Source organism: Podarcis tiliguerta (assembly GCF_965153285.1).
Source record: "Podarcis tiliguerta genome assembly, chromosome: 14".
Classification (NCBI taxonomy): domain Eukaryota; kingdom Metazoa; phylum Chordata; class Lepidosauria; order Squamata; family Lacertidae; genus Podarcis; species Podarcis tiliguerta.
Window position 1 is genome coordinate 4,342,719 of NC_139547.1, and position 18,882 is coordinate 4,361,600.

Here is an 18,882-nt window from a genome sequence, read left to right on the forward strand (position 1 = left end):
AAATTTAAGCAATGCTTGAATTTATTTATTATCTGTTCATTTGTTTTTGATTTTTGTCACATATACATGCCACCTTTTTCTCCAAGGAGCTCAAGGGGGCAGGCATGGTTCTCTTCATTTAATCCCCACAACAACCTTGTGAGGTAGGTTAGGCTGAGCGGTGGTGGCTTGCCCAAGGCCACCCAGTGACATTTATGGCTAAGCAGGGATTTGAACTCTAGTCCCCCAGGTCCTAATCACACACTCTAACCCAGGCTTCCTCAACCTCGGCCCTCCAGTTGTTTTGAGACTACAATTCCTATCATCCCTGACCACTGGTCCTGCTAGCTAGGGACCATGGGAATTGCAGGCCAAAAACATCTGGAGGGCCGAGGTTGAGGAAGCCTGCTCTAACCACTGCACCGCACGGGCTTTCTGGGTAGGGAAAGGAGAATGGCCTGTAAGCAAACCAGATTGTGCTAATTTTAATCAAAACCCCATGTCCTGCTAACAAGCAGTAGCTAGAGGGAGTCAGTGGAAAGGGTGTGGGGGCCCTCTGAACCTGCCCTCCATCCTGTAATTCAAGAACTGGGTATAAGTAGCAGTAATAGCAATTCTGCAAACAGGAACCTTTAGAGTCTCTCAGACCTGTGGAAAGACGCACTTTTTGGTGCACTTGCAGTTAACCAATTGAAAGTAAGAGACCCATGAAGACCAGCAGCTTTGATTTTGACCGCTATCAATTCATCATGGCATCCCTATACCTTCTTTTAGCCATTCCTCATCTGGCAGGATATTATTATTATTATTATTATTATTAACCTCAGCGTAGAACTGTGCAACTGCTAAAGAGATGGGGCCACTTCTGCTAGGTACTGAACGCCTGGAAAAATAATTGAGTGTTCAGCTGTCTCCTAAAACAATTAAAAGTGGGAGACAATTGGATCTGCACTGGGAGGGAGTTCTATAAAAAGGATGCTGCCACTGAGAAGGCCCTGTTAGACTGAGAATGCCCTCAAATACCTCTTTAATAGAGGTATTAAAAGAACTGGCAGATGTGATCTCAGAACCACTGGCAGTCATCTTTGAGAATTCCTGGAGAACAGGCGAAGTCCCGGCAGACTGGAGGAGGGCAAATGTTGTCCCTATTTTCAAAAAGGGGAAAAGAGAGGACCCAAATAATTACCGCCCAGTCAGTCTAACATCAATACCAGGGAAGATTCTGGAGCAGATCATTAAGCAAACAATCTGTGAGCACCTAGAAAGGAATGCTGTGATCACCAATAGTCAGCATGGATTTCTGAAAAATAAGTCATGTCAGACGAACCTGATCTCATTTTTTGACAGAATTACAAGCCTGGTAGATGAAGGGAACGCAGTGGATGTAGTCTACCTTGATTTCAGCAAGGCATTTGACAAGGTGCCCCATGATATTCTTGTAAAGAAGCTGGTAAAATGCGGTCTTGACTATGCTACCACTCAGTGGATTTGTAACTGGCTGACTGACCGGACCCAAAGGGTGCTCATCAATGGTTCCTCTTCATCCTGGAGAAGAGTGACTAGTGGGGTGCCACAGGGTTCTGTCTTGGGCCCGGTCTTATTCAACATCTTTATCAACGACTTGGATGATGGACTCAAGGGCATCCTGATCAAATTTGCAGATGACACCAAACTGGGAGGGGTGGCTAACACCCCAGAAGACAGGATCACACTTCAAAACGACCTTGACAGATTAGAGAACTGGGCCGAAACAAACAAGATGAATTTTAACAGGGAGAAATGTAAAGTATTGCACTTGGGCAAAAAAAATGAGAGGCACAAATACAAGATGGGTGACACCTGGCTTGAGAGCAGTACATGTGAAAAGGATCTAGGAGTCTTGGTTGACCACAAACTTAACATGAGCCAACAGTGTGACGCGGCAGCTAAAAAAGCCAATGCAATTCTGGGCTGCATCAATAGGAGTATAGCATCTAGATCAAGGGAAGTTATCGTGCCACTGTATTCTGCTCTGGTCAGACCTCACCTGGAGTACTGTGTCCAGTTCTGGGCACCACAGTTCAAGAAGGACACTGACAAACTAGAACGTGTACAGAGGAGGGCAACCAAAATGGTCAAAGGCCTGGAAACGATGCCTTATGAGGATCGGCTAAGGGAGCTGGGCATGTTTAGCCTGGAGAAAAGGAGGTTAAGGGGTGATATGATAGCCATGTTCAAATATATAAAAGGATGTCACATAGAGGAGGGAGAAAGGTTGTTTTCTGCTGCTCCAGAGAAGCGGACACGGAGCAATGGATACAAACTACAAGAAAGAAGATTCCACCTAAACATTAGGAAGAACTTCCTGACAGTAAGAGCTGTTCGACAGTGGAATTTGCTGCCAAGGAGTGTGGTGGAGTCTCCTTCTTTGGAGGTCTTTAAGCAGAGGCTTGACAACCATATGTCAGGAGTGCTCTGATGGTGTTTCCTGCTTGGCAGGGGGTTGGACTCGATGACCCTTGTGGTCTCTTCCAACTCTATGATTCTATGATTCTATGATTCTATGATTCAAATAATATTCATCAGGTTTGTCATACGGGCATCTTATAAACCTATCCAGGAACAGTTCCATAATAGAGAAAAGCATCAAAGTGGTGTGCCAAGTTTGCCTAACACTGCTGCCTTTACCTCCTTTACAAATAACTTGCAACACTTTCTTTTCCTTTTCCTCCACTCTGTTCCTCTCCACACCAACCACTTGGCTATCCAGATAGGCTTCCAGATCAGAACGCGGGTTCAGGAACTTGGCCACAGCTGCATCTTCCTGGTCCAGAAGGCTGGTGCTCTACAGATATGTCCCACAGATAGCTACACCAAGAGGGAGCTGATAGAGTGTGCTCGGGCGGTCAGCGAAAAGGTGGGTGCCCTCAACATCAGTGATGTGAGCTTAGACACCTCCTGGTCCCCAGCGCGTCACTAAGAATAATGTCCTCTTCTAAGACAGGGCTGTAGCAGTCCTTGATCAGAAGCAGGGTTCAGGGGCAGCCTGCCCACACCAAAGCACCCCGGTAATCTCACTTTGCCTCCGCTGCTGCCGCCATCACCTGCTAAGTCAGGTATCAAGACCCCCTTTTTATAGTGGGTGCTTGGAAGCATCCTCAGATACTTGGAAGGCATCCATAGAGACTTCTAAAAGGGAACCTCCTCAATATTAAGGGCAGGTTGAAATCTCTTGCTATCATGACATCCTGCTGGGTTACACCATAGTGTTGTTTATTTATTGTTATTATGGGTTGTATCCAGCTATGTCCTAGTGAAAGTGACGTGAACGAGCCTAACTTAATTGTGTTCATTAATTTCACTGGGTCTGCTCTGAATAGGATTTTGCTTGTTCCTCTTGACAGGTGTCCTTAGTTCTGTCAGCCCTGCAGGCAGGCAACAAAGGCACCCAGGCATGCATCACGGCTGCCAGCGCCGTCTCAGGCATCATCGCTGACCTGGACACCACCATCATGTTCGCCACGGCCGGAACGCTGAATGCTGAGAACAACGAATCGTTTGCAGACCACAGGTCAGTGTGGCCACAGGATTTCAGACCAGGGGCATGTCCAAAGGGGGCCGGGCTGTCAGAGGCAAAACTGAGCCATAGGCTGCAGGAACCCTGGAAGAGTTTTCAGGGGGGGTGTAAGGTGCTCTGACATGAAATTAAAAATTGAGTTCAAAAGGGATCCCATCTAGACCAAAAAGAATGGTAGAAGAACTCAAAGCTTCCTGGTCAGAGTGAGGCCTGTCCACTCTTAACCTCAGCTCAGTCACCCTCTCCATGCATTAGCTCTCAGTTCAGCTGCCCCACTCCCACCCCCACAGCAAATCTGTACTCTGCCCCTGGGGCACTGCAGCCTGCCACAAATGCATATATGGAAGTGCAAACGAACCTTGTTCTGAGTAGACCAATATGTTACCATGGATTTTTGTACATATCAGGGTGGCCAGCCTTTGACTCTTGAGAAGTTGGATTCCCAAGTCCCATCTGCACCAGTCAGCATGCTCAAGGATGGCTCTGTGCACATTGTTTAGGCCTATCCCATTTATCAAATAAGTTGTACAGGTTTTTATTCAGAAGCCTTCCAAACCTATCTAACCTAAAACTAAAGTGGAACAGATGAAACATCTGCATTTGCCAGGAGAAATGAAGTCTCTCCCAGAGCTCTTATAAACCATTGTCTGTTTCAAGCTCCAAACAGCAGTTCCTTGATGAAAAAGTGCCTCTGGTTTTCAAATTGCTTTCCATTACTTTTACTCCAAAAATAATAATAAATCCATAGTGATTCTGAAAGACACAAAACCGTATTGTGTCTGGGATGAAAAAGTCTCTTTGGGAAGGAGCCCAATAAGCAAATGGCTTGAAAAACCTATTAGGAAAGGCAGTTCTAAAATATTCTCTCTATTTATTTCCCTTCAATGCATAATTCCACTTTAATGAAAGCTTTCTACAGAAAGCCCTGAAGGACATTTGGGGTATTCTGAAACTTCCTCAGCTTTTTGGATCATTCTGAAATTGTACTTTTCAATGCAAAAAAAGACTCAATAGAGCTTTGTTGCTGTTTTTGAAAAACATGTTCCAAGCCATTGGTTTCAGAATAATAAACTGATTCTGTTCCAGGCACAAAACAAGATCAGGCTAGCAGCAGCATTGTTTTTTGGATAGGATAAATATGGGCTAGAGAAAACTGACGCTAGAGGTATATTTAACCAGTAAAGCGAGGAAGATGTTTTAATCTCCTTTTGCCTGTTAGGGTCCATCCCCCCCATACACATATTTTATGAGTTTTTATACTACTTGGACAGCTGGTGCCTTGGCTGTAAAGAGAACTTGAATTACCACCTGATCTGTGAAATGAGCCTAGTATTCTGTTGCTCCCATGTGGGGGTGTATGGTCCATAGTGTAGAATACAGCCATACCTCGTTTTGCGTTAGGTTCATGTTCCGTCTTTTCAGCTTGCGAATGCGGCAAACCCAGCAGGGTATACTTCTGGGTTTTGCTGCGCATGTGTGCGCAGAAGCAGTGCTCTAGTTACGGCTTTTCGGGGTGCAAACGGCACCCTGGAACAGATTGAGTCCGTAACTAGAGGTATCACTGTATACAGAAATAGCATTTTCAAAATGTCAGGTTTTGACTTTTGAAACATGCCTCTAGCCCTTGTTGTCATGCTGAAATCCCTGAAAAAAGTTTGGTTAGTTTCTTCTCATTTTCATCCTACAGAGCATTAAAATTCCAGAGAACTGCTTTTAGAATGATTCTCTTGGCAGTTCTGTACCTATTTGGGGGAGAACAGTATTTATATGACCCTGGCGTCACTACATTTTGCTCCTTGGCTCCCTATATGCAAAGTTGCTCACAGAATTTGCACAACCTAATCAACCAGTAAAGCAGTCGTGTTCAGAGCTCATATCATAACAGGGACAGTGTCTTCTTGTTCATAGAACTTAGATGTGTCCTGCTAGTTGGAGTATCTGGTCCATGGCTAGGACCCCGTTTTGCCCTTCGCATCAGTGTCTTGCCTCCCTGCTTGTCTCCAGGAATGTTTGTGGTGGGTTTTCTACTTTGGCCATGCTCAGGCACCCATGGATCCTCAGCAAATGGCCAGCCCCTTCTCTTGGAATCCGTGAGGGGTGGTCATGCTCTCACTGCTGTCAAAATGCTTCCTGCCCACCTCTGCGACTTCAAAGTTCAGGTGAAATCTCTCCCACTCTTCTCATTCACCAGACGGTGGCAGCACACTCACAGCGATGAGCTGAGAAATGGCGGGACCTGATGGTTTTTAATGTTGTGTTACCAGTTCCACCCATTTCCAAATCAGAAAGCAGGCCAGAACTCCCTTGTTTGAAAGTTACAGCATTTCACTCAAGAACCAGTTTATTGTTATGTGAACCATGAGTTTGTCAGAGACATAAGACTTAGCTTCCTGAGAATCTCAGCACCTTGCTTATTTTAAGAGCATGCTATTAGTCCTTGCGGTTGCAAAGATGTGCTTTGAAGTGTGTGAGCAAAGTCTTGGGGGCTGCTATGCATCCTTCCACTGGGTGTAATGGACACAGTGGCATATGAAAAAGTTTTTGTTATTGGCAGCCTACAAATGAAGTTAATATGCTAAGGACACAGTAGAGTCCAGTGAATATTGCAGCAGGAGGGACTTTATCATTTTACGTGTAAAACAACACAATCAATTGGCTGATGATCAGTTGGCTAAGGAGTAAAAAAAATAGTCAAACACCAGTAACCCACCTGGCAAACTTAAGGTGCTGCTAGGGCAGCATTTATATTTTCTTTCTTTTCTTTAAAATATTTTAATGCTCCACCAAGGGATTTTTTTGCACAAAATATGACATGAGGTACAGGTATAGGCAGTTCAATCACATCTCATCCTAAGTCTTTGCTGGCCAGCAGCATCCTCTGAGGTAACGGAACACTCCCACTAGCCAGTGGGGAAGGCCACACGTTTCGCTGATCACCCCTTGACCCTCAAGCCCTTTTGCTCCTCGAAAACCTGCTCCAGAGGGTTGGAGAGCCCTCCAGAGCAGCATGGGATGGGCCACAGGGGGAAATGGCAGAAACTTCCCCTGGATCCCAGTTCCTTTCATATAACATCTGGCGCCATTGTTTTGTTTCCTTACATGCTTACAAAACATATGGTAAGTATCGAATGACCATCCACGCAGTCCACTTAAGGCCTTCTTATGCCATTTTAACAGCTGCGGCTTCCCAGAAAGAATCCTGGAAACTGTAGTTTGGTAAGATTGCTGAGATTTGTTAGGAGACCAAGACCCTTAAGAAACAACGGTTCCCAGGAACTTTAGGAGGAGCCATAACTGTTAAAGTAGTATGAGGGCTTTAAATGGACGGTGCAGATGTGAAGCAATACAGATCTTTCCTTGGTCCATGTCAGAGTGTCTCATACCAGACTCTTTAGTCAACAAAGAAGAATGGTGGAGCACACCTCCAGATGTTGTTGGGACTCTGCTCCTGTCAACACCATTCCCAAAAGGCCGGGGAGGATGATGGGAGCTGTAGTTCAGCAGCAGCTGATGAGCCAAAGGTTCTCCACCTTTACATACAGCACATTCCAGGTTTGGCAAGGTTTCCCTTCCGGCTAAAGCTTTTCCCACATTCCATGCACTTAAATGGTCTCCTCCCAAAGGAGAAGTCATTGCAACTTCTGTACAAAGCTCAGAAAGCAAATCCATCTGCTCAAACTTAACTTTGCAACTTTTTCCTTGGGAGGCTTACCTTAAAAGCTCTTGCAGGTCCTCTGCAACAGTGCAGATGAGTACCAATTGAGTCTTCTCCCACCCCACCTCCCTCTTGTCTTTTTCCAGGGAAAATATTCTGAAGACAGCAAAAGCTCTGGTTGAAGACACAAAGCTGTTGGTATCTGGGGCTGCCTCAAGCCAGGAGAAGCTTGCTCAAGCAGCACAGTCATCCGCAAGCACCATCACTCAACTGGCCGAGGTTGTGAAACTGGGAGCAGCCAGCCTGGGATCAGGTGACCCAGAAACACAGGTGAGAGGGTCCAGCGCTGGCAGTTTTCAACTTCCTGAGATGCTCTGTTTTTGATCCAAGGTGTGTGTGTGTGTGTGTGTGTGTGTGTGTGTGTGTGTGTTACCTTCGACCTGGACAGTGGAGGAGAGAGCTGTTGATGGCTCCTAGCCATGACGGCCAAGCTCTGCCTCCATAGCTGGAGACAGTAATGCTTCTCAATACCAGTTTCTGGAAACTGCAGGAGGAGTGAGGGCTCTTGTGCTTGAATCCTCTTGTGTGTTTCCCACAGGCCTCTCGTTGGCCACTGGGAGAACAGGGTGCTGGACTAGATGGGCCACTGGCCTGATCCAGCAGGCTGTTCTTTTGTTCTTATGACAAGGGAACCTTTTTTCTTTGGTATGAGGGCCAAGTATCCTCCTGGCCAGTAGCAGGCAGGGCCAAAGGTGTAAATGGATGAAGCAACAGATGTAGACATCAGTCCAGCCACATAAATGTCAGAGGTGACACACACACACACACATACACACTTCCATCATCAGTCCAGGCAAGCAAGAGGCTTTATGGTACTTCAAAGACAAATTTCAGCCTATCAGAAGTACATGAGGAAAGTGCGGATTAGGGCCAGTGGGAGACATGGCCTGGGAAGAGACCTGAGGCTCAGTGTGAGTAGAACCCCTTTCTATGAATTCAAAGCCACTGTCATATATTGGGACACCCCCCCCCCCAATTCCTACATATACAGATGATTACCTGGTACCTCCAGCCATAATGGATCTGGCATTAAAACATTTGTTGAGCAGGAAAGCAACATCTTAAGGAGCCTGAAACCATTTTATAACTAGTGTGGATATGAAGTCGCCAGCAATTCAGACAGAAGCCAAGGCTTGAGAAGCTTGTGTGAATACAACAGAATACAACATTCATTTGTGTGCATCTTGAGATGTACACCCCGCTTACATATCATCTCTTCTGAAGCTTTCAAAGTGCCACAGTATCTCAACGTTCTTTTCTTCCCATCCTTCCAGGTTGTGCTGATCAATGCTATTAAGGATGTGGCAAAGGCCTTGTCTGACCTCATAGGCGCAACCAAAGGAGCCGCCAGCAAGCCAGCAGATGACCCATCCATGTACCAGCTCAAGGGAGCAGCAAAGGTAAGAAATGTGTTGGCTTTCCATTTGCAAGTTCCACACCTGGCCATCTGAGCTCGGTAAGGACCTCACCTGTTCTCCAAGAATTCTCAAAGGTTGTAGACAAAGGCTCTGAAATTACATCCACACACTCAGTAGGGAGTCACCTGTCATCACCGCCACGTCTCTTCCTCCTCTGGGGAGTGGCAGGAATCACTCTATGGACTGTGTCTTCCAAAGGCTGCTTGGAGTGTTCTGGGGTCTGCGCCTGCTTCTCCTGAGTTTTCTCCACTTGCCTATTGAAGCTTAGTTTGATACTGTTGGGATAGTTTACAAAGGCAGGATGGCTGCTTGAACATTCTGTGACGAGAGCTGGCAGTTGAGCAGTTTCCTTCTCCTGACTTTCCAGGTAATGGTAACAAACGTCACATCACTACTGAAGACCGTGAAAGCCGTAGAAGATGAAGCTACGCGAGGGACAAGAGCACTCGAGGCTACGATTGAGTACATCAAGCAAGAACTCACGGTAAAGGCTTTGTATAATGATGCTTGCGAAATCTCTAGAAGTAGCAAGCAAACTCTTGGTCCCCGACCCAATGCATTAAAAATAAATAAACTGGGCATTACTGCATCTGTTTTTCAGGCCAGCTCCTATTCTGCCCTCATACAGCGCAGTTCAGCTTTTGTAAAATTTGCAATGTAATGCTGTGCATGTCTACATTATAAAAATATGTGCACCCCACCACCAGATTTAGTTCCAGGCAATTTACAAAATTAACATATCAATAACCATTTTTTAAGTAATAAAAACAACCAGCAAAGTAAAGCAGTGTTCAGCACAATGTTAAAATGTTTAAACTACAAACCGAGAACAGTTAATTGGAAGTAAGTCTCATTTAATTCATTGATACTTAACTTCTGAGCAGACATGCATAGGATTATGCTGTAAAATAGTTATGTCTGCATGTTTTTTGCTGTACTTAATTTCTTTTTTATTGTAACTAAATTTGTTTGTATGGCCATTCTCAATTCTAGTTGAAAAGGCACCTACTCAGCAAAGGCTGCTTCAGAGGCTGTGATTTTATTTTTATTTTTAAATGAAGTCTGTGAGCAAGTCAACTCTAGCCAGCATTGTCAGTGGTCAGGGATTTTGAGAGCTGTAGTCCCTCAGCATCTGGAGTGCCACAGATTTCCCATCCCTGATACAAATCATTATGCAAAGTTGTTGGGGTGGAGGGAGGCATTAGCATTTCATTAAAGAAATACTGTAAATCTGGCTACTACAGTGTGCAGACTGGCTTCCTTCTGTCCATAGAACTGGAACCATCATCCTGTGGGTGGCAAGTAGACATAGTATGCTGCCATTGGTCCATGTCTAATATTACTCTGATTTAGGAGTGGCTTTCTTCAGCCTCTGTACATGAGATTCCCATCTTGGTACCTTATATGCTATCATGTTGGGGTGTAAGTCACGTGTACCGCTGAATGGATGTAGTGCAAGCCCTCTAACATTGGAGGAAGAGAAGACCCGCTTCTGGGAACCAGATTTAAGTGGGAGCAAAGAGAAGGGTGAAATAGACGGGTAATGAAGGAAGTGGCTGGTTCCTGTGTCCAAGTGGAGGCATGTGTGGTTCTGTCCAAAGAATAGCAGGAACACAAACCTCTTCGCTGGGAGATGATTTTGTTTGAGGTGGGGGGGGGAACCAGCTGTTTTCCACTTAAATGCCTTGCTTTTTGACATTTTGGAGGCTGTTTCCACGCCAGAGTTTAACCCTTCCAAACCAAACGTGTTTGGGGCTGGGGGCTTGCTTGTAGGTGTTTCAGTCAAAAGATATTCCTGAAAAGAACTCATCACCTGAAGAATCGATCCGGATGACGAAAGGCATCACCATGGCGACAGCCAAAGCCGTAGCAGCTGGGAACTCATGCCGACAGGAGGACGTGATTGCCACAGCCAACCTGAGCCGCAAAGCTGTAGCTGACATGCTGACGGCTTGCAAGGTACAGACACATCGCTGAGCTGGGTGGGAGCTTTGCTCTTCTCTTTGAACACCTCTCCCCCAAAAAATCCTGGTACTGGTATGTTGGTTGCTTGGGTTGATCTTTCTGGAAAATACCTGAATGAAAGGATGTTGTTCTTGCAAAACAGATTTGTATTTAAATAAGTGAAAATAAGTTTTTGTTGTTTGTTGACCCATTTTGGTTTTTTTTTTCTGCTTTTAAGACTGAAAGTTGAAATGAGGTCATTGGTGAGAGAGATAGATAGATAAATGATAGATAGATAGATAACATTATTTTAATTTAGATTTTAATTTTTAATCTTAAATTTAATATTGCAACCAGGGAATTAAAATGCTAACACTTTGCTACAGGATTATATTTAAGGATTGCAACAAAGCTTTCCACAGTGTTGTGACACGTTAGTGTGTCGGCTGCAGTGTGTAGGTGTGTCACACGAATGCTCCCCATGCTCCTCCCGGGGCTGGAAAGGGGTTAGTTTAACCCCCGGGTTGCTAGTAAAACTGAATTACTGCCTTGCGAAATGATGCATGTCTGAAAAGTGTGTCACCAACATGAAAAGTTTGGAAATCTCTGGATTACAGCAAGATAACGTGTGAAAGGTGCTTTGAATACTCCAAAGTGCTACATAAATACTTAGTAGCAGTATTCTTAAATTATTTTAGTGGATGCTCTCTGTATGTGCCTGCTTTGGGAACACTGACAACGTTCCTGTACATTGCTTCAAAAAACAGAGTTCTCTTTTTAATCTACCTGTCTATTGACTGTGCAATCTTATGCATGTCTACCCCAAGACTAGCTGACTATAGCCAGAGCTTTCCCTTTTCAAGTGCTGCTGGAGTGGTTATGTTTTAATATGCCAGGTTTTCTTTTTAATTGTGTTGTCTTGTTAAATGAAGAATTTTAACATAGCGTCATCACTGCCTCTCTCTTGCCTAAGCATGTTCTTTTGCATCCTTAGCAAGCTTCGTACCACCACGACGTAAGCGAAGACGTCCGGACAAGAGCTCTCCGCTACGGAACAGAGTGCACCCTGGGGTACCTGGAGCTGCTGGAACATGTTCTCATGGTAAGGGACAAGGGGAAAGCCCCCTCTATACCTCTGCCAAAGGACAGCAAAGGTATGTTGAGGCTAGTTTGCAATGACTGCTGTGGTCAGCGTTGTGATTTCCTGAGTTGTTGTGAGAGGCAAAGGACCGGCATCTCTTGGTCAGAGGGTACCAACCTGGAAGGATTGTGTTCTTCCTCATCTTTGTACATTGTGCAAGGGAGGAAGTGGTAGAACATCTGCTTTGCATGCAGAAGGTTCCAGGTCCTCTTCATCTCCAGTTAAAATGGATCAGGTAACAGGTGACAGAAAAAGCCTCATATGCTGGGAGCCACTGCCTGTCAGAGTGGGGGGAATGTTCTAAATTTGTTGTTTATTTATAAATTTGATTTATTAATTAACTTTGAAATATTTGTTTGCTGTCTTCCTGAATAAAATTCACTCAAGGTGAATTTTGAAATACAAATAGAAACAGTAATAAAACAGATAAGTTACAAAAGCTTCCAGAAGAAATGGCCACAATATGGAAACCAGCAGCGCCAAATTTTAACAAGGCCATCAACCAGATAATGGTGTCACACAGCCCACTACCTTTTCTCTACCAGGACTTGAATGGCTGCATTTTGCACCTGGTAAAATGTCTACACTGTCTCTAAGTAGTAGAGTGCACCACAGTAGTCAAGACTGGATGTGATGAGAATGGGCAACACCAACCCAAGCTGGTAAAATGCAATTCTAGCCATCAGTGATCTGACTCATAGTAAGGGCAATTTCTATGATCCACGGCTGCTCAAAGATATTTTCGGTACATGGGGAAGAAACAGTAGCACCATGTAACAGCTAGTATGAGTGCAAGAAACCTTGTTAAAACAAACCCAGGCATTGTTCAGCAGCAGAGGGTTTAAGTTCCAGGACTGGCCCAGGCATTAGGCTCAGTGAGGCAGTCACCTGAGGCAGATTGGGGGCAGCTGTGAGGGGTGGCAGATCCAGGAAGCACAAGAGTGGACCATTCACCGCCTCCTGCATTTGTTGCCCATGCACTGCCTGGGAAGAGCAGGACCCTTCTGCCACCACCATCTGCTGCTCTTCAGCCTCATTTTTTATCCCCCGCTGCCTTCACTCCACGGCTTCCCCAAGCAACCTCCAGTAGCCTCAGGCAGTGGCAGAGGAGGAGCAGGCAGGGGCAGCAGAGGAGGCACAATTTTCTGGTTTGCCCCAAGTGGCAAAATGTATTGGGCTGCCCTGATAGACTTGATGAGTTGGCTGTGCCTGACTCCCACACTGCCATTCCCAGTGGCGCCCAGAATCTCCCAACTGAAGTGATCACATTGGCTTATCTCTTAGTAAGGTCACCTCTGCCATTCCCCCTCCCTGAACATTGTGGTCTTCCATTGACATTCTAACTCTGAGCAATACAGGGTGTTGGTTCCAAAAAGCCGCATCTAAGTAATTTGTGAGTCCAATCACGCCAGTGAATTGCCAGAAGCTCCCTCTTGGCCATTAAGCCGTCTGAATAGAAACGTCTACATTGCCCGCACAATGATGAGCACAAGCGGACCATGTATTTTGTATTTTGCTTTACATGTATTGTAAAGCTTCTTGTTAAATTGAATTAATGGGCATGTGTTGGAATAGAGATAAAGCAGAAACAAAAGGCACAGTTGTGTTATCACCTGTCACTAACAAGGCAAACAGTGTGAGAAGAATGAAACCTTTTAAATATCATTGCAGGAACCTACTCAGCAGAATCATTTATATTCAGGAGCTTGATTGCTCAAAAGGGATTTGCTAGATATTTTTAAAGCCAGCCTTCAATAATTTCCCTTTCTGCCTCAGCACTGGGACATAACCAAAAACTGATTTGGACCTTAAGATACGAATGCATTTTATGAGATTGCTGTTGCTCAGTTCGCATATAACTTGGTTGGTTTCACCAAAGTGTGGTTTTCTTCGAATATCCCAACTCAGTCCAATAGACTAACCATGGTTCGTTTTCTGGCATCAAATTGTAATGACCTACAAACCATATCTCACTTTAACAATGGCTTGACATTATGTCCAGACCCAGCTTAGCCGTGGCTTGTTTCACCACCCCACCCCAGATTCTCACCAAGCTACAGAGGCACAAGGCAAGAACAGTTTGGAAATGAACTAAGCTTTGGAGAAACGAAGCCCAGGTTGTTTGCTTATCTCTGACATAATTTATGGTTTGTTGACAAAACTCTGGTTAGAACGAATCGTGGCTTAGAGTTATGTGCGGCATTTGCCATTGAATTATACCTAAGGCCCGGTTAATTATAGGGTGAGAGAAGCATCTTACATTCCAAACTAGCAATGAGTTCCCTTGCCAGTTTAGGAGGTGAGGGCTGGGCAAGCCTTTGCCCAGAATACCAGGATCCCCAGGTTGTGGGTCTACTCATTCACTCTCAACAACCTTACTTGCTGTTGTATCAAGAGGAGGTTGGACCCCCTTCCTTATGAGGAGAGGTTAAAACATATGGAGCTTTTTTATTTTAGAGGAAAATACACCTAAGTGGATCTTCTTTGATGGAAGCTCCATTTGAAATAATTAGGAACTGCTCCAGGAAGGGTTGCCCTCACTCTGTATTGACGCTGAAGTAGCAATGCTTCTATGGACCCTGATTGGCTGGGCTCAGGTACCCAGGAAGGAGGACTTGTTTTGCAAAAGAAAGAGCGATGGTGCCTAAGCAGCTGCTGTTTGGCTAGGAAACAAAGATTGAACATCTACAGACTTCTGGCACAGGACTAAAATGTTAGTCTCCACTCTAATTTGCACCTCCAGATTCTCCAGAAGCCCACCCCAGAACTGAAGCATCAGTTGGCTGCCTTGTCAAAGAGGGTTGCTAGTGCTGTCACAGAGCTCATACAGTCAGCCGAAGCAATGAAAGGTGAGTTTGGCTGCTCTGCTGTCATAACATGCAAATGATCTCACCTTCTGGGCTCAGAGATAGGAATCTACTGTCAGCCACATTCATTTCACTGGGCCTTATAAGCACAGGGGTTAATAAGAAGTATGGCTGCAAGGCTTAGTCTCTTAGATTAATGACTTTTGATAGGCTGCTCTGATAGGTGGGGTTTTTTTCAATTAACAGAAGTATAAAATGTGGCAGCTATGAGCAGCATTTTAGAAGAACTCTTTCTCTCGCTATCTGTCTATCTCTCTCACACACAAACACACACACACACACACAGGAGGAGGGGTGTAGATGGCACTTGCCAGGACAACCAAATGCATCATCTAAAAGCAACAAATGTGTGTGTCTGCTTCAAAATTATTGTTTTTAATTAATCAAGTTTATGTGATTTGGCTATATTTAGTACTGAAAATGCATAAAGGTGATAAAAAGTTTGCATACAATTCAACTCAGCCTCGTACAATTAATCAACTAATATTTCTTTAACCAGGTGACACACAGCATAGATACTTACAGCGTGATCCAAAGCCCTAATAAGCCGGAGGGGGGGGGTTGGAGGGGGTGGAGATGTCCCTCCTGACTCCACCTTTTCCTTTTTACTTTTGACATCATGTTTGGGGCATGGGGGCAGGAGCCATGGTCTGTTCCAGCTTCAGCTGCTACAGCAACTGGTGTGATGGTTCTTCTCTTTTAAAAAAAACTCCATGCAGGCACCGAATGGGTGGATCCAGAGGACCCCACAGTCATTGCCGAGACAGAGTTGCTGGGAGCTGCTGCATCGATTGAAGCTGCTGCAAAGAAGTTGGAGCAGCTAAAGCCAAGAGCCAAGCCCAAGGTGAGCAAGAGACAGGGCAAGCTCACTTCACACTTATTATTATTATTATTATTATTATTATTATTATTATTATTTATTATTATTTATACCAAGCCCATCTGGCTGGGTTTTCCCAGCCACTCTGGGCGGCTTCCAACAAAGATTAAAAATACATTAAAATGTCTCAGATTAAAAACTTGCCTAAAGAGGGCTGCCTTCAGATGTCTTCTAAATGCCAGGTAGTTGTTTATCTCTTTGACATCTGATGGGAGGGCATTCCACAGGGTGGGTGCCACCACCGAGTAGGCCCTCTACCTGGTTCCCTGTAGCTTTGCTTTTCGCAGTGAGGGAACCACCAGAAGGCCATCGGCGCTGGACCTCAGTGTCTGGGCAGAACCATGGGGGTGGAGAAGCTCCTTCAAGTATACTGGGCCGCTTAGAGCTTTAAAGGTCAGCACCAACAGTTTGAATTGTGCTCGGAAATATACTGGGAGCCAATGTAGGTCTTTCAGGACCGGTGTTATATGGTCTCAGCGGCCGCTCCCAGTCACCAGTCTAGCTCCCACATTCTGGATTAGTTGTAGTTTCCGGGTCACCTTCAAAGGTAGCCCCATGTAGAGTGCATTGCAGTAGTCCAAGCGGGAGATAACCAGAGCATGCACCACTCTGGCGAGACAGTCTGCGGGCAGGTTGGGGTTCAGCCTGCATACCGGATGGAGCTGGTAGACAGCTGCCCTGGATACAGAAGGTGGGGTCTGGAGTAGGGTCGCATCAGAAGATCTTAAGCACGAAGGTGACTCCCTTTTTTTGCATCTCCTCAAAACTCCCCTAGCAAAGTTGGTCCTTCTTGTGGTCCAGCGACTCCAGAGAACCATTCTGTCCTGGAAGTATATCAAGAAAATGTGGCCCCTCCAGAAGGAAAGATTATCCTCACAATATTATCAGCAAAGGCTTAAAATAAAGAAGAGATTTGAGGGACAAAGTTGCCAATTCTGCATAGAACATTTTTTTTTGGGGGGGGGGGACATTTGGCAAAACCCAAGAGGAGTGGCTGGGAAGGATTTCCTGGTGATCAGAGGCAGGTGCCCCAGGCCTCGCTAAATACATCATGTAAAAATATCAGGTGAAAGGCATGCTGGTTTGAAAGGGATGATTTCCACATCACAGACTCCTCACTGCAGAAATATAGGATATTCTATACTCTATATTGCACTTCGTGTTGTGCACAAAGTCTGCATCACAGCAGATCACCACCTCCGTTGAATGTCAAAGCCTTTTGCGCAGCAAGGTTGAGAGGAGGGGAGGCGGTGTAGGGCTGCTGCATTGCCTGTTGGTGCTACAATACGATTCTTCATTTATCAGGATGCTTCCTGACATGAAAGTCTTATAAGAAGTTATTCATGTTGAGTGAATGAAATCAGTTTGTCTCTGCTTTGTGTTCTGCGATAGGGATATAAATGGCTTTCCACGATTTCTGCTAGGATGCAGGTAGAGGGCAGTGATGCTCTGCTCAGGCGATGGGCTGCCCCCACCCCCACCCCTTCAGACCGCCTTCCCGCAAGCACGCAGCCTACTGCCCCTGAGGTTCCCATCTAGCTTGCCCTGCTGGCTTCAGTATTTGGAGGAGGAGGACCGTGTTTGAGGAAGGGCGGGGGAAGGTTTTATCGAGATCTAGCCCCCCTGTGGCTTCCTGCTGTTGAGTCTAATCCATATTTCAAGCTGAGTCCAAACCTGGATGCCTTTTTTCTGCAGGACTCTGTGTGATATGTTTGATATATTAGGTTGTTATTTAGTCCAACTATATATCAAACATTCCTACAGTGTCCCGCTCTGTCTCCGGGGACTTTTTAGATGAGAGATATATAAATATATAGAAAACGTAGCAGGAGGCAAAACGGAGTTTGCAAAGAGGCTTGTTAAAGGTTTAGAAGAACTGCCTGCCGATTCTGCTGCTTCTTTCGAATACAGTGGAGAAAACCAAGCTCCCTCTTTCAAGCATCGTGGGAAGATGGCGGACTTGGAACTCCCTGCCACCTGACATGGTGGTAGCGGTGGCCTCTGTAGCATAGTTGGTTTTATAAAATAAACCAAAAGAATAAGAAAAACTGTGGTGGAGGGGTAGGCCCTTTTACGGCTTAACAGCTGTGACTGCCTGCTGGCACCCCCACATACAGAGGCAGTAGACCCTTGAGTGCCGCCTCCTGGGAGAAATAAGAAGGGAAATTCATCACTTACTTGCCTTGTTTGGAAGCATCTGGAGGCGCCTGGCAGATCATGGCCAGGCAGCTGATACTGGTACCTTTGGTCTGGCCCAGCCAAACAGATCTTAATATGACTTCGCTCTTGAGCTACACTTAATGGGCAGCAAGCTTACAGATAACAGGGGTGACGTAACAGAGCTGAACTCAACCTTCTCTGTGTGCTAATCTCTGCTGAGCCTATATTCAAAAACAATAATGGTGGTTTGTCTACTGCAGGGCAAGGGGGAACCATTTTAGAACCCAGAGAATCTCTGCCACCTTCCTTTGGAAAGTTAATCCTCAACCTCGAGTGACTGTTTCACAGAGGAAGTTTTTTGGGGGGAAAGATAGTATAAGTGTTTAAAAGATCCCTTCCCTCCAATTCAAACAAAAAAAACAAAATGGAGACAGAAAGATGGTCTGACATAATATATTTTCATTTCCCGTTATTTCAGAGTCTGTATAGTAAAAGCCAAATTAATTCCCCCACATTTGTGCTTGTTTCAGCTTGGGGAGGTGGGGATATTTCAAACCATGTCCTTATATCAGTAGTTCTTGGCCAGAGGCAACTCTTACCACTGATGATTCTTTCCCTCTCTTAATTACACCTGCTATCCCTCAAGTCCCACACCTTCCCCTCCAAGGGGTCTTCCTTCCTGCTCTCTTTGGCCTTCTGCCCTTTCAGATCCTGCTTCCTTCTTTCTGAGGCCTTTTGCCTTCCCAGCCTCTCTGCACCACATATGGCAGGAACCTGGTCTCCCTCCAAACATTGTTGGACTCCCATCATTCCTGACCATGAGCCATGACAGATGGGGCTGGTACAGCAACAAACCATAGGCAGGGCCGACCATACCATTAAGCAGAGTGCCTCAGGCAGCAGTTGCTGAGGTGCATGGAGCGGACAGAACTCTGCACCCCCTGCCATGTGCCTTGCACCCCATGAACAAGCCTGCTGTCCTTGGGTGCAGTGGAGGAAGCTGTGCCAAGTGTCCCACTGCCAGTGCTGAAGTGAGATTCAGCAGCCAGTCTGGTTGGCTTCTGGAATAAATTTGCCCTCTGCAGCAGAATGACTTGGGCCAGTCCACTCTGAATGGCCCACAGGTTCCTCATGCCTGCTCCAGAGCTGCACCACCCAAAGCCTGGCAGGAGCTTCACCACCCAACACCATCAAATCACTTGCTGCAATAGTCATCAGTAGA

General features: G+C 45.6%; 1 protein-coding gene across 7 annotated transcripts in view; it reads left to right on the forward strand.

Annotated features, from left to right (window-relative positions):
• The window catches only part of TLN2 (talin 2), a 177,840-nt gene that overhangs the window by 149,885 nt on the left and 9,073 nt on the right, over window positions 1-18,882 (forward strand). For all 7 annotated transcript variants that reach the window (XM_083412919.1, XM_083412923.1, XM_083412924.1 and 4 more), the window contains exons 44-52: window positions 2,729-2,875; window positions 3,363-3,529; window positions 7,337-7,520; window positions 8,525-8,650; window positions 9,036-9,152; window positions 10,442-10,627; window positions 11,607-11,714; window positions 14,497-14,602; window positions 15,340-15,464. In XM_083412919.1, coding sequence (XP_083269045.1) covers window positions 2,729-2,875; window positions 3,363-3,529; window positions 7,337-7,520; window positions 8,525-8,650; window positions 9,036-9,152; window positions 10,442-10,627; window positions 11,607-11,714; window positions 14,497-14,602; window positions 15,340-15,464 — 1,266 coding nt within the window. The remainder of the gene's footprint in view (window positions 1-2,728; window positions 2,876-3,362; window positions 3,530-7,336; window positions 7,521-8,524; window positions 8,651-9,035; window positions 9,153-10,441; window positions 10,628-11,606; window positions 11,715-14,496; window positions 14,603-15,339; window positions 15,465-18,882) is intronic.